Source organism: Salminus brasiliensis, chromosome 18 (genome assembly GCF_030463535.1).
Source record: "Salminus brasiliensis chromosome 18, fSalBra1.hap2, whole genome shotgun sequence".
NCBI lineage: Eukaryota > Metazoa > Chordata > Actinopteri > Characiformes > Bryconidae > Salminus > Salminus brasiliensis.
This window is the reverse complement of record NC_132895.1, coordinates 10,586,404-10,601,608: the sequence shown is the minus strand read 5'-3', so window position 1 is coordinate 10,601,608 and position 15,205 is coordinate 10,586,404. Positions and strand designations below refer to the sequence as shown.

The 15,205-nt window shown below is 42.9% G+C and overlaps 1 protein-coding gene across 1 annotated transcript in view; it reads right to left on the bottom strand.

Moving 5' to 3' along the window:
- Positions 1 to 302: 302 nt before the first annotated feature.
- The window catches only part of sfswap (splicing factor SWAP), a 125,048-nt gene continuing 110,145 nt past the window's right edge, over positions 303 to 15,205 (bottom strand). The window contains exons 16-18 of the mRNA XM_072661297.1: positions 14,371 to 14,535; positions 12,345 to 12,417; positions 303 to 1,132 (exon numbers count right to left, since the gene is read on the bottom strand). Coding sequence (XP_072517398.1) covers positions 1,067 to 1,132; positions 12,345 to 12,417; positions 14,371 to 14,535 — 304 coding nt within the window. The 3' untranslated portion in view covers positions 303 to 1,066. The remainder of the gene's footprint in view (positions 1,133 to 12,344; positions 12,418 to 14,370; positions 14,536 to 15,205) is intronic.

The following is a 15,205-nucleotide window of genomic DNA, read 5'->3' as shown; positions in this document are numbered from 1 at the left end:
AAGGCACTGCGCACAGGTCCAAGCTGTCAGGAGAGTCAACAAAAAGCCCAAACCAGGAAAGTTCTATTCATAGTCTTCCTCGCTGAACGCTGAAGGACACGAGCCTCTGCTTCTCTCAGCAAGACACAGAACAGACACAAACGGCCTGCAGAAAATAGGCCGAGGTGACGCATGCAAAAGGACCGTTCAGAAGTCAGATTTCACAGGTGCAGGAAATGAAAAGCAAATGGAAGGGCAAGGAAAGCAGATGAAACCCAAAACCGGAAGCTTCCGCAGCGCAGGGAGTCTGGCGACACGTGCAGTTCATCATTCAGATTTTATTACTGTTCAGTGTTTTACAAAGCAGATGCAAAGTAAACCCTGTACAAACTTAGAACATGAAGGCCACATTATTTTAAACTAAATAACAGACGGAGATGTGAGAACAAACCTGGCTGGAAGGGAGAGCTGGGATGGGGGGGGGGAGAGAGAGAGAGAGAGAAAATGGACATTATCCTTCACAGAAGGATATAACACTGCCCCTCTGGCTGAAGCATTATCACGTGGAGAGGGAGCGCCGTCATCAGTTTGGGTGAAAGTTGGATTTTTTTTTATCTAATACACAATGCTTAATAAATTATTTCATGTCTGAGATTTCTTTATGGTGGCACCTTCTGGCACAAAAGAAAGTAAAAGAAAAAAAATAATAAACAAAAAACAAAAACCAAACAGTCTTTTGGAGCAGAAGGATGGATAATCCTGCAGTCTGCTGCCTGGCTCGTTGTACACCTGTTTGGGCTTCTGCACGGACTCCAGCAACTGGTGAAGTTACTTTCCGTGTTCGACGTTCATCTGGTTTGCAAAAAAACAAAAACAAACAAACAAACAAACAAACAACCCACCCCCAAAAAAAACAACCTACTTGGTAACATAAGATCCGAAACGACATACATAAAGGGATAAAAGCACCGCAGTCCAGCCCCGTGTCCCTCAAGCAGAGTAGGTGCTCCTGAAAGCTGACTGGCCCAGTTCACAGCAGGGCTGTTAAAGTTAGCAGCTCCAGCATCTGTTCTCTTCTGCTCCTCGCTCAGGACGGGTTGGGCTGCAGACCCTTGGAAGCGGCCAGCATTGCCCGCACCTTAGCCATCAGGTCCTTTAAGGGGAAAAAAAAAAGGGAGCAGAATGAGAGAGATTTTTTTTTTGTACTTTAGAATTAAAGAACTCTTAACAGCTTTTAACATAAAATAATTTTTAATATTTCATTACAGTAAATTTGTTTACTAATTGAATATCGCTGCTGTCCAATTAAAAACATGCATCTACATTTTTGACCATTTTTAGTTTCCTCCATGGTTTAAACCCCGTAGCTGCTTCTGTAAACTGTGTAAATCATTTCATTGGACATCGACGATATACTGTGCAACACTTCATGCAATCAGTCTCCCACGTCCTAAAGAGCAAAACTTGCTGGATATGAAATCTGTGACCTCCACCTTTTTCCAACAAGACTGTTGGGAATTGTGATAACTGGCATTAGACTCAAATAAGGTCAGATCAATTAATATTCATGAAAATTAAACCAATTAAAAAGTGTTAGTTGTCAACTGTGAAGTGTCAAATATGCCTGTCAGTTCCACAGTGCCAAATGACTTGGATTTAATGGGAAGAAACAAACAAAGCATTTAATAATATAAACATCTGAACAGCTTTAGCTGTTGCTTCAGGGTTCTCACTGTTTTCAGAGAATACATTTCCATGACATTTTTCACCATTTCCATACATGATCGCTGTTCCTCACAGAAGGTCACACTTACATTCACAAGCATCCTGATGCATTTACATTGATGTCACTGCTGCCAACACACGCAGCACTAGGAGTCTTGCTAAAGGATCCTCGCTCATTATAGTGGGATGTGCTTGTTTGTTACCCACTACGCTGCACCAACTGGTGACATGACACCACTTTTTCCATATCAGATACAGATCCCGGTACTGCAAACCTGAGTACAGGCCGACACCCATTGCAATCCAATACCGTTTTTGCCTTTCTCTTAATCCTTAGACTGCTATGCCAATTTTTTATTTGACTAAAAACAGCAAGAATTTAGAGTCACACAAGCACATATAATTTTCAGAAGATTCTAGGCTACTTAAATATGTCTACATTTATGACATATGTCAGACATACAAGTCTGTAAGTTGAATATCTGTACAAAATCTGACCATGTTTTGAGCATAAATTTACTGCTTGACTATAAAAACATGGTATACAGGCATGTAGGCTTGAACCATGCAAGATCAGACTTAAAACGCCTGCCTAATTTATAATTATAAAATATCAAAGTTATCTAAGTATTGGATGGAGCATCATCCATTATTCCAGAAAACACTGCTCCCCAGCTCAATGCTGGTGGGCTTTATACCCCTCTACCCCACGCCTGGCATTAGGCATGGCGCCTAAAGGTTGATGTTCATCTGCTCCAGAGAGTCCTATTCCATTGTCAGAATGTCTCGACAGGGACTAAACAAGCTGTGTGTGAACTGCACATCTGTGTCCGCAAACCTAAAGTAGCTGAATGCATTCATTAGAAGGGATGTCCACAAATATTTGGGCACATACTGTAACTGAGCTGTGCTGTTTTGCAGCACAAACACAGCGTGAAAGGCCAGAACTACAGCAGTCACTCTATGGTATCACTCAAGCTGAGCTCATGGCAGGGGTAGTCTGTATGAAACAGACCTTAGGTGTTATTCCCAAGGCAGCATCGTCCCAAATGTCACACATATTTACACTTTCCCCCCTCAAAATAAATCTGGCTAGACCTTAATATGTCAAGTTATCATGCCTGTTTGGACTGAAAGATTTTGCAGGGCTAAACCCTCTTAAACTTTTGACTGACAGCGTACACTAAAAATATTCCCAAAGATGCATGTATGGGATTCAGACGTGGAATGTGTATGATAATGCCTAACTCTCCATGCAGCTGGGGGGAGGGGGGGGGGTGTTATGGCTGAGAGAGGAACATAGCATTGAGGCTCTTTCATCGGGTCAAGACCGGACTCTCATGACCTTCCCCCAGCCTGCAGACCACCCAGTCTAAATCCAGCCTTTGCATACATACTCTGGGCCATAGGGCAGCACAGCTGTTCCTTCAATCCTTCATAGCAGCACTCAGGCGATGACTTCACTACTTGATTATTCACTACTTATCTATTATATTCATGTATGCAGCATATGCATTCACGCCAGTTCCGGCTAGCGGACACACATCGGCATACCATTATTATATGAGGCAATACCAGGACAGGCAGCATGCTATATATAATACATGAATAACTGGTGATGTGCCCTGGAGACAGGATTGCTTATACACTTGACCCCACACAGACACTAGAGAGAGAATTGTTACTTATGCTTCAACCAAGTGCTGCGTCTTACTTACTGGCAGTATGATCTCAGTCCTGTATGCTCAACATAAATGGATTAATCAGTTCAGTTTGCCCTACATTAGTCAATTACTCTGTTCAGTATGATATTTATCTGTCAGATATACTTATGATTAATCAATGAGATCAGTCCAGTATGTTCTCGATTAATCTGATCCCGATTAATCAGTCCATTATGCTCCCGAGTAATCAATTAATCAGATCAGTTGTTGTTAAAATGATACAATTTGTCCAGTATGCTCCCGAATAATCGATCCAGTACGTTCTCAATTAATCACAATGATCTGTCAGGTACATGCTTGATTAATCCGCATGGCGCACTCTCGATTAATCTGGCCAGCGCGCTCACGATTAATCCGCACGGCGCACTCTCAATTAATTTATTAAATCAGGAAAGGAAAAAGTGCAGCTATTAATTTAACATTACAGGTAATTATTTATTTATCAAAATATAAAACATTACTACTTTTGCACCTTTTTTTAAAAATTTTTTTAACACCTTTTCAAACATTCACTCTTCAGTCTATATCATTACATCCTTACTGTGTGAATCCAGTCATGCGCTTTTCTAGCGATCGATCTATGATGTGAAAAATATTGACTACATTCTATTGTGCCTATATTACCTGAAAAAAAAACCATATATAATAACAGCAATAAAGAAGAGAACAGTCTGTTTCATGGTCGGGAGCAAATAGAGGACATAGAATTTCCATTCTCCACACTGTGGTCAGTTATTCCATGCTTCTACCTATTGGTCGTTTTTAGACAAGTCTCACAGCAGGAGTCACATTAGAAGAACTTGAACCAAATTTTAGGACACTGGCAGAATCCTGTTGAAGTCTATCTTTAGTCATAGAGGCAAGTCATCGGCCACCGTGGAGCAAGGCTCTTTAAACGTTCAAAGACCGCTGATTTTAACTCGCCATCAAAGAATCCTTGCGCAAGTCTCAACTTATGAAAATCAGCATGCTGAGCTTCTGCTGTAGCTGCAGACCACTTTATTAAGGATGCTCGTGCAGAACAGCTGTGTGGTTGTGCTGCACAGTCTTAGACTATGTTAAAGCCAAGTTTTATGACATTTTGGGTCATCTACACCCTATACTATAGACTCTGCACCATGCTTTTCCCTTCTTTCAGTCAAGTAAAGTAAATGGGCAGTGCAAAACACTCAAGACCTCAAGCCAACCAATCAATAACAACATTGGCTGCCAGCATGCTTTTCTAATTATTGACTTTATAGATGATTGAGGTGGATTAGTAGTTAGCAGCCCTAGTATACTGCCACACCTCACACACACACACACACACACACACACACACACACACACACACACACACACACACACACACACACACACACCACAAAATTTCTCCTTCTCTTGCAAGCTGATAGGTGTTGTTTGGCCAGTGACAGCTTAATGCAACCCTTGCCTATTTATGAGAGAGGAACCTCCAACACTTTTCACTGGCTTGCCGGCGGCCGACACTCATTAGTCCTGCCGCTCGCAGCTTGAAAACAGTCCAACCTGGAGATTACACATCAAATTGGTAAGATATTCAATCTCTCAGTGCGGGCGGACCGACTGCACAGTTGTCATAGGAGCTGAGCTTAGCCTGGTCGCTTCTCAGAGTTAAGCTATTGCCTCTGGACTGCTGGATGCTGAGATATTGATCGAGAGAATTTCTGATAAGCTCTAACCAGAAATAAGCATAAAACAAACAAATAAAAAAGTGAGCAAATGCAAACTCCCTCTCATACTCTCTCAGACTCGCCTGCACGCATGGAAAAGGCAGTGAGGAGGCGGCTGAATATGAGCGTACTGCGGGAGAGGGCAGTGGAACCAGACAGTAAACCCAAGCACTGCAGCAAAAGTTGCAGTAAAACCAGTTGATCAGCATCACGGCCGATCGAGGCATATTTTAATAGATCTGGTATTGGCTGTTTTAAGCCCAATCCAGTTCCAGAGCGCCCTCTGATGTCCTCCAGCCACCATTAATGGACATTTTCCCGGGCCACAGCAGTGAGGAGCTTCTCAGAAGGCAGCAGAACAGTTTAGAGTCAGGCAGTGTCTGAGCTATTTTACAGTATTGCAATACCGATTAAGAGTTTACATGTAAAAACTGGGGGAAGTAGGGGTGGGCAATATAGCAATATTTTATTGTATTGTGATGAATTTGCATGGGTTATTACAAACAGTGTAAGTAGTCTAGTTTTGATTGGACGAAGTGCAGCACACTGTTCTGATTTTCAGTATTCAGTATTCATCAGTACTATTTATCTTTCCGATATCTATCAATCAGCCCACCTTTACCAAATCCATGATCACAATCGCATTTGATCATTATTGACCAATACTCAGCATTAAGGGACTCTGGATCTGGAGGGCTCTAAGTGAAAATGTAAGAGCAGGCAGAACAGTGGCTCATATGGAGGGGGAAAAAAGAAAGACAAAACAAACAGCAGAAAAGTGGGTCCACGGGGAGCCACAACTTCAGCGTGGGTTGCTAGTCAACCCCCCCTCCCACTCGTTACGTCCCTGTAAATGCCCTAACTGTGTCCCATCAGCCCCACAGCACTCACAGGCAATCAGTGCAGCAGCCATGCGAGAGAAGGCACGATAAACATCTGACTCGCGTCCAAGAGCTAATACCGCCTGGCGTGGACGCTCTGCGGACAAGCAAGAATGTCCCTTGGCTACTGACTGCATGGCAAATTTGTTGCATAGTTGGCTGTTGCCAAACAATTAAGACAGAAAAGGCCTCCGATATACGCAAGGAGAGTGAGGATATGAGCGCACGAGTGAGAGAGAGAGAGAGAGAGAGAGAGAGACGCCTCAAACAAAACCAACACAAATCAACAGCAGCCGGCTTCACGCGAGGAGGTGTGTAATGCATCAGTGAGCTAAAAGCCTATGGCTGGTGATGGAGAGCCGCAATCACAGCACCTTGATCCCATGCATTAACACGACAACGCTAAGCTCGGATAAAGGACTCCCCGCGCTACAGTCCATCATCAAGACTGACCAGAGCAGATTACTGCAATGAGCTGAGGAAATCTTTACTGTGATTACACTGCATTACAGAAGCACAGCTGGTCACAGCGCTGGCCAGCCCAGCTTGAGATGGTCAGAGGATGGAGGAATCCTTCACACGTTAGAGAAGGCACTGCTGCTGCTTGATGCAGTAAAGACTGCAAACAAACGCAGATGTGGTCGTTCATCACTCTTTGTCCAAATTAGTAACTGTGAAAAAAAGCTCGCTTTTTGAAGCCAGCAGGGATTCTTTTCATTCTTGATTTGAACATTTTCTGCAACTTTCTTGGAACATCTAGCATCTTTGAGATCTATCTACCCACTGAATTTCAGGAAACCGCTAAGGACGTTCCAAAGCTTTAAGCTTGGAAAAGCCAGCAGTCTTTATTTTTATTTATTTTTCATTCTTTTAATTTTAGTTTGAGGATGTTCATCAATTCTTTCTGCAAACTGCTTCTTGTTTATGGTGGATCTTGGGCGTCCTTAGCTACGTTCTTCCATGTACCCCTGCAATGTTCCCTGGATCACACAATCCCACAGCATGCTCATACTTAACAGTTGGCAAGATGTTCTTTTAATCGAATGCTGCTCTCCAACTTAATCAAACATACAGTAGCAGTGTATTTGCATCTAGAGAACATATATTAATGTTATTGCTGAAGTAGCTTTCCACTTTCATGTTTTTTGTTGAAGAATAAGGCTTCCCACTATATACAGTATTATGCAGTGGGACGTGGTCAGCAACACAGATACATGAATATGGTCAAAACAATTAAGCACAGCTTCCTCTTAGCCTAGATATAGCTGGTCAACCTAAGCATGCTTGGTGTTTCTTGAGTTCAGCACTGAAGCTACAAGGCTGCCAATGAAAAACAGTTCAAGTCAATTGGCACCCAAATCTTTCCACTGCAAATCCCGCCCCCTCCTATACTTCTCTCAAGTCATTTAAACAACATCTAAGTGCTACTTAAAGATGTGCAGACTAGTCAAACGAAGATTTCGGACACAGGCTGATTACGCCTGGGGTAACTGGAAAGTTCTGTGAATCTTTGCAGAGTCCTTCATAAGAAATCATGTAGTTTATGCCCAATTTCACTCCATAACCACGTTCCTACAAAAGGCATTACTATATTTTCCGATCCTCTCACAATATAAGCAGCTAGACTCATCTCTGATTTGCAAATACTGCACTCAAACATGAGTGGTTACGGTTCAAGTACAATTTAAATTTATGGTGCTGAGAAAAATCCATTTGATCCATCTTTTATCCGTGACTCAAACACTTGTGAACGAGGTTATGTGAGGAACATTTCTGTCCTGCTTCAGAACGCCACGATGTGTGTGTAATGTGTTCTGACCTGAGCTCAAACTGCTCGTGAAAGAGAGAGAGAGAGTGAACATGGAGGTAATGTAGAGTCCTGTCCATCTTGCTGCTGTATAACAGGGGACGGGGCACTCTATTGCCACTGAAAAACTCTCCTTCGCCCTCACTTCTCTTATGCACACGCGCACACACACACACACACACACACACACACACACACACACACACACACAGAAACTTACCCCCCGCCTTCCGCTGGCTCTTACTCTCTTACTCTATCCTCTGGTCTGCACTGCGTAAACTAATGACAAATTAATAACCTGCTGGGGCATGTCCCACACGCGCCCATAAACTCCCTCTAATCAAACCATCAGTCACCTGCCACACGCTGCACTCCATCCATGCAAAATAAGCCTAAATGAATCATAAAAAAGTCCACTCAATATCAGTGCGCGAAGGAGTGTGAAAAGAGGGGGGGGTGGGGGAGTCCATAACACCACAACAGAAGACACACACACATACACACACACACACACGGCACGTCTGGCTAATGGACAATTTTAAAGTTCATAAAATCCCCTGTGTGCTGAGGGCCGCTGCACATAACGTAAACGCGAGGCGCACGCTGCTGCAGCCCAGCATGTTCGGCCCACTCACCAGGCTGCTTTTAAATCCCTAAACTGATGTATTTCAACCCAATCTCCCAGCTCCCACCACACCTGAACCCCACAATTACACACTCTGAACACCTGATACAGGTGTACTGGGGTCACAGCAAAGAAAGTATGCTGTCTGCTGGGCCACAAAGGAACGGCCTGAGAAACCCTGAATTTAGAAACTGAAGATGACTTAATCAGGACATACTTAGATGAGTCATTCTTATCCATATTAAGCCTATTAGCCATATTAAGCATATTAGCCATATTAAGCATATTAGACATTCAATTATAAACGCATGTTAAAGCGGGATTCCAGAAGTTCGGTAATAGTTTGTTGGATTTTTTTAAATAACATGGACTCTAACTACTATCTTCTCTCATCTACATTTATATTTAAGGCATTTAGCAGATGCTCTTCTCCAGAGTGACTTACAAGAGTGCTTCACTGTTTACTCAGAAAATACCAAAAGATCCCTCTAAGCTTAGATGCTACTAAATACCAAAGTCAATATGGAGACCACAATATTCAACACTACACTTTGCCCAGGTACTCTCGGAAAAGATGGGTCTTCAGTCAGTGTTTAAAGACAGCATCTAATCTCATCTAATTGTTGAGATGTTTACTACTACCTCTACTACTGCGAGATACACTCTTGGCCAATAAATCTGATTCTGAAACCTCATCATTTCTCTCAACGTTTCTTCCTCCAGCTTTGAGTGAGTTTTGACTTGGCAGTGTTGCTTTGGCTTGCTCACTTGGGGTTAAAAGTTCAACGCGGAGGTGTCCAAATACTTTTGTCCAGAGTATGTGGCATTTTTATGGTGATTTTCTTTAGGCCAAGTGTGAGTGACTGTTTTGTAAAATTGGGCTCACTCGTCATTAATCAAAACATGATTGGTTAATTCCACCCTCACACGCTAAACGTAGTGGTAGTTAATCTAACAAAAACCTTCTGTAGAGTTCTAACAAATACGAGAGCTTGTTTGGCTCCTCCTGCCTAAAACCACAGGGAAAATACTAATTGGACGATTTGGGCATTTAAAAATGTTATTCATGTTTTGCTTCCAACCAAAACCTAAGGAAGAAAAAGCATCATTACTAAAACACCCGCAGAGTTGAAGGAGAACGAGCAGCATGATCATATATTTAATAAAAATGATGTATTTTTAGTTCCTAGAAATCAATACGATTGTCCTGCAGCCCTAGAAGGACCTGAGGGATCTGAGGGATCTGTTCTGACCCATTGGCCAATTTATCATAAAACATCTACCGTATAATTTGGTACACTGTGCAGGTTTACAGTTACTGACAGCAGCCATATGCAGTTTATCAGCCTCTATAACCATTAATCAGCGTGTCGGAACCACCATAGACTTACTACTGACCTGACAGTTTAACACAACCCTCCCTGTTCTAAAGCTTTCTCAGCGAGCTGAGATTCATCTACTGTTTTACTACTCCTTCCACCTTGTCCTAACTGTTCACAGTAGTGGGGGCCAGAACCAGATGTCTAAAGTTTTAAACGACTTTAAAAGCTCCCTTATAAACACACAACAGTTCTGAACACACTGTGTAATGATAATATAAGATAATGCTGAGAAAATCTTGGCACAAAATGTATTTATTAAAATGCATTCATGGCAGAGAGGAACATTCAGGCCATTGTAAGGCAAAACAGCCCCCAAGGGAAGCATGTATTTATTTCAAATTTACACACATTTTACTTTTATGAGCATTACAAAAACTCAGAAGATGCATGTAGGTTCACTAGTTTCTTTGGTTAGTAATGCTTGGTTCTAGGTATTGTGTAACACTTGCAAAATGTTGCATTAGGGTTATTGGGTGCAGCGGCTTGAATTCGGGGTCTACGGATAATAGCTTTGGGTATTCTGAGTGAATGATTAAGCACTTTTGTAAGTCGCTCTGGATAAGAGCACCTGCTAAATGCCATAAATGTAACAAAATTTAATGTCTTTAAAGAAAATATTATTTATTTGTGATCCCTGGTTCCCATCACCACCACTGTAAAGCCATCTGTGTCTAAGATTCTCTACGATCCAGCATTTGACATCAAACCACTAGGATGTTTTACAAATTTTTTTGGTTGAATGTTTTCTATTTTCTCTGTTTAACTTGGTACTGCCAATTAACACACCCGACCGTAGCTCCCTCTAGCACTAGCAATGCTCCCAGACACTAAGAGCAAAAATGTCTTTTCTGATACCTGTGAAGCCAGCCACTGCCTCTTTTCACTGATTTTCGCTGATGCGGCATCACCAGGCAGCACTGGGTCCCCAGCTTCACCAGAGGAAGAGAGCATGACTCTGTGCTCTCTCTGACTCTGGCTGCTGATGGCAAAGCAGCATGACTCTGGAGTCGAACTCTCGTCCCCTAGGTTACAGTGGCAGCGCATTGGACCGCTGAGCCACTCTGAGCCCAAACCACTAGGCTACATTTCTCTATACTAGTTATACATCTATTAATACCTCTTCTCTAAACTGGACTGAATTTAATAACATGAATATACCTGAAGTGTACACTGTGCATATATCATGCACAAATATCAGATATTCAGAAAACTAAAGAACCCCACCCCCTTAAAACTGGACCATGACCCTACAAGCCTAAACACTCGCCCTTGTCCATCTTAACAGGTTCTCTACAGGGACTGAGCTCTTTACCCTTTACCTGCAGCCAGACTGACTGCTCCTCACGCTTCCATCAGAATGGTACGCAGCAAGAGCACATGTCCACACAGAGGGAATACTTGAGGGAAGACGTTTGTACGAGCGCTGATAGCTTTGATTTTGGAAAGTTAGCATGGATTCTGATCTGGATTATGAACACTAAAATAGCAGAGACGCTCATTTTGATGACTTAAGATTTTTAAAATTATTATTATTAGTAGTATTTTTTAGAGGAACTAGCTTTGATAGAATAATGGAACTTGGTGTGTTCTAGGGTCCAACACACGCAAGCACATCTGCTACAGCAAGCTGGTTCCTCTGGAGTTCCAGAGCGGGTAGTTATTTGTCCAGTTGAGTGGTGGTTGTGTGTGTTCCGGCAGCAGCTGTTAGTTTTAATAATAAGCTTCCCTTCAGACTCTGACTGCAGGAAGGACCTGCCAGGGTTCAGAGGAGTCGGCATCGATTTGGAGCGAGGGTGGACAGTAGTTGCAAACAGCTCCAGAGGCACGGACACTACGTCAAGAGCAGGACATCAGTACAGACGAAATAATGCACTCTTTAGAGGAACTAATTCTCTCCCATGAAGAGATCAGTTGGTGATGAGTGGCATGATTGGCAGCTGAGTAATGGACAGAGATGGCTCATCATCCGGCAGTGTAATTTACAGACGGACGTGTTGCATAACAACATACGTTATTCATCCCTTGGTATAGGATCTGGTACACTCACTCCACACACACACTCAGAGTGCTAGAGGAAGAGAAACAGATAAATCCACACACACACACACACACACACACACACACACACACACACACACACACACACACACACCTTTTCATATACAACACAGAAAAGGCCAGAGATCAGGAAAAAGCTGTCTACAGTGACAGGCTGTCTATCAGCCTGCTGGAATGATACCCTCTTACAAAGACAGACATCACACACACAAACATAGCACACACACACAAACGCAGGGACAGGATCAAGAGGCAGGCGGCGCATACACTGACGCTTAATATTCTGTCAGCTTCACTTGAGTGAGAGTGACATACAACATAATCGACAGTGACTGAAGTACAGAAATGTTGCTGGAGAGTTTTGATAAACTGTAATAAACATTTGTGATCTACACAGGCGCGAGAGCTGCTCATCTCTGAATGGTGCTGCTAACCAACAGACTGCCAAACTCAGCTAGATTTAGCAGCATACCTGAGTGATTTTGGTTTGCACTGACGACACGATGGTTGACGAGACCGGCTTGTCCTTTTCCTGTGAACCATCTCTGAATGGGGGGGTAGAGAGAGAGAGGGAGAGAAAGATAGAGAGACAGAGACAGACAATTTTTAACATTATAATAGTAATCATTATTATACTACTACTATTATGATGACCGAAGGGTGTTTGTAATATCGCAATGCATACACTAGACAACGTGCACTGTAGAAATGGGATAATGCATCACCAGGACCAATAGGAGTGTAACAGAATGTGCATTCGTACTGAGAGGTCAGGGTACGGACGTCACAGCTTTGTGCATGTAGAACTTTGCAACAGACAAAGCATCCACATGGTGCCATAAGTAGTTAACTATAAGCTATAAGCAGTTAGCAAGTTAGATTTAGATTTGCATGGCATTGTGGGAATTGTAGAATATCTCCAGGGTACTGGTAGATTCGTTCCTCCTCTCCACCTTGGTGCTACATGTAGAAAGAAAAACTCATACTTTTGGTTTTCCTTCCTTATTCTTTATCTCTCACTGTTCTGTATGTAAAAACCCTGCATCTCCAAAACAGCACTTTTCCAGTAAAAGGAAAACCCCTTATATCATATTTTAGCCCTTTAAATCATGGTGGATCCGCCAAGGACAGTGTGTCGGCGTTCATGTGAGGAAACCCCATAACACTCAGGGTGGTACTGTTCCACACGAACATAAAAATAATAAAAAAAAATAAAATAAATAAATAAAATAAAATAAAATAAATAAATAAATAAACTTGGGTTAGCTTAATGCTCTTGTGGGGTTTTCCTGCTTGTCTGGCACAGTACCGAAGTCACACTGAACTGTGATGTCCAAACCATGATGAGATCCAAAGCGCTACATCCCTAGAGACCGGTCATTTTTAGAATTGATGGTATCTAATGCAGTCGCATTGCTTAAACACCAAATTTTGCTAACAACCAGCACCCATCAACACCTCACTCTAGCAGCACGCTCACAGTGAGAATGAGAGAAACACAGAGCGAGAGTACAAACCAGGACCAAAAGATAAGAGAGGAGCGAGAGGCAGACCGTGAGTATGAGAGAGAGAGAGAGAGCGAGAGAGAGAGAGAGAGAGAGAGAGAGAGCGAGAGAGAGAGAGAGAGAGAGAGAGAGAGAGAGAGAGAGAGAGAGAGAGAGAGAGAGAGAGAGAGAGAGAGAGAGAGCGCGAGCGCGAGCGCGAGAGACACACACACAGAAGTCATGGGGAGATGTTAGTCATCTATCGGCAGTGGCTAATACAGTATTCATGGCAGCTGGTGTGTATTTAAAGCTGTAAGGACAGGCAGGGAAGGGAGGAAGTCCAGATCTCAGATCAGGATCTGGAGGACCAGAGAACGACCATTAAATATTTATCCATCCCTGGGGGAGACAACAAGTGCACAGGCAAAATAAATAAATAAATAAAATAAACAGAAATAGGCAAAGAAAATGGAAGCCCATAGAGACAGAGAGGAGGATGAACTTTTTTTTTGATGAAACCCAAATAAGTTCAGAGAGAAGGTTCTTCTATTCGAATCCTTGCAACTGTTTGATTCTTGAGCTTTGGAATAAAAACCAATCGTCAGTGTGAACGAAATAAGCCGTGCGTTTGCAGCGTTCCTCTGTGTGCATACAGCCCTGCCAACACGCACCCCAAATCAAAAGCCACTGTGGGTGATCCTGTATTTCCAAAGCCTTCATGTTTCCTTCAACAGGTCATTAGTCTAGTTGTCAAGGCAAGCCAAAAGTGCGGTTTTACTTTAAAGCAAAAGCCCCGAAAGCAGCGTCTTTCTTGTGATGGTAATTTGAGATCGGCTAAGAACGCTGCGGGACGCTGGCTGTGAGTCACACAGCACAAAAACACATTTGCTGGAAACGCAGCGATATACGATTCCCATTTAAGCTCTCGCAGGGCGCAACCTAGCGCACTCTGGCTGAGCTTCAGGCTAACGTTCATGTGCCTCTGATTGGACACGTTTAGGTGGTGAACTTTACCTGGACCTGCTTAAGCTGGAAGCAGGGCTACTGGTGGGGGAGGGGCTTGCAGGGCGCTTGGAGCCTTTGGTGTTTGCTCGAGCCCTTTCTGGCGAGCCTGAGGGGGAACAGGAGGAAGCCTGGTGAGATTTTGAGCTCTTCTTCTTCCTCTTTTCATGAGGAGACCTGAAAGAGACAAAGGTAGTGTGAGGAAGATTTCTGCGAAGAAGGAAACTGCAGGAAAAGATGACACGGTTTGGGTACAGGCATGCTGTGGGTAGAAATTTCCTTCTCGTGCTACGGTTAATTATCCTCGCTCAAAATTTAAATGAACTACTATGCTGTGGTAGAGGCTGGCAGTACGAGGTACCTCAGAAAGATGTTTCCATGAAACTTTCAGCAGCTTCCCCCTACTAAAGTTTCATTCCTCATAAATTGCATTGCATATTATTTTCACAGCATACACATGAATTAGAAACATAAGGGACCTCCGGTGCCTATTACCAGTTTCCAAATAAAAGTTATGCTAAAGAGAAGCAAAGATTTATGAACAGTGTTATTCATGAGAGCACATCACTAAGAACTCTAGTGCTTCTACAGGAGTTTCACAGTGAAAGGAAAGAAGAATCTCACAGCATCTCACAGCATAGTTTATGATATTATAACGTCAGATTTATTAGTCTTTACAATTATAAAAATTCTTTCGTCACTTCAAGACTTGACTACTGCAACTCCCTCCTGGCTGGTCCCCCTCTGCGCACCATCAGGCCCCTGCAACTTCTCCAGAATGCAGCGGCACTGGTGGTCTTCAATGTTCATAAATTCATCTATGTCTCTCCACTGCTGCGTTCTCTTC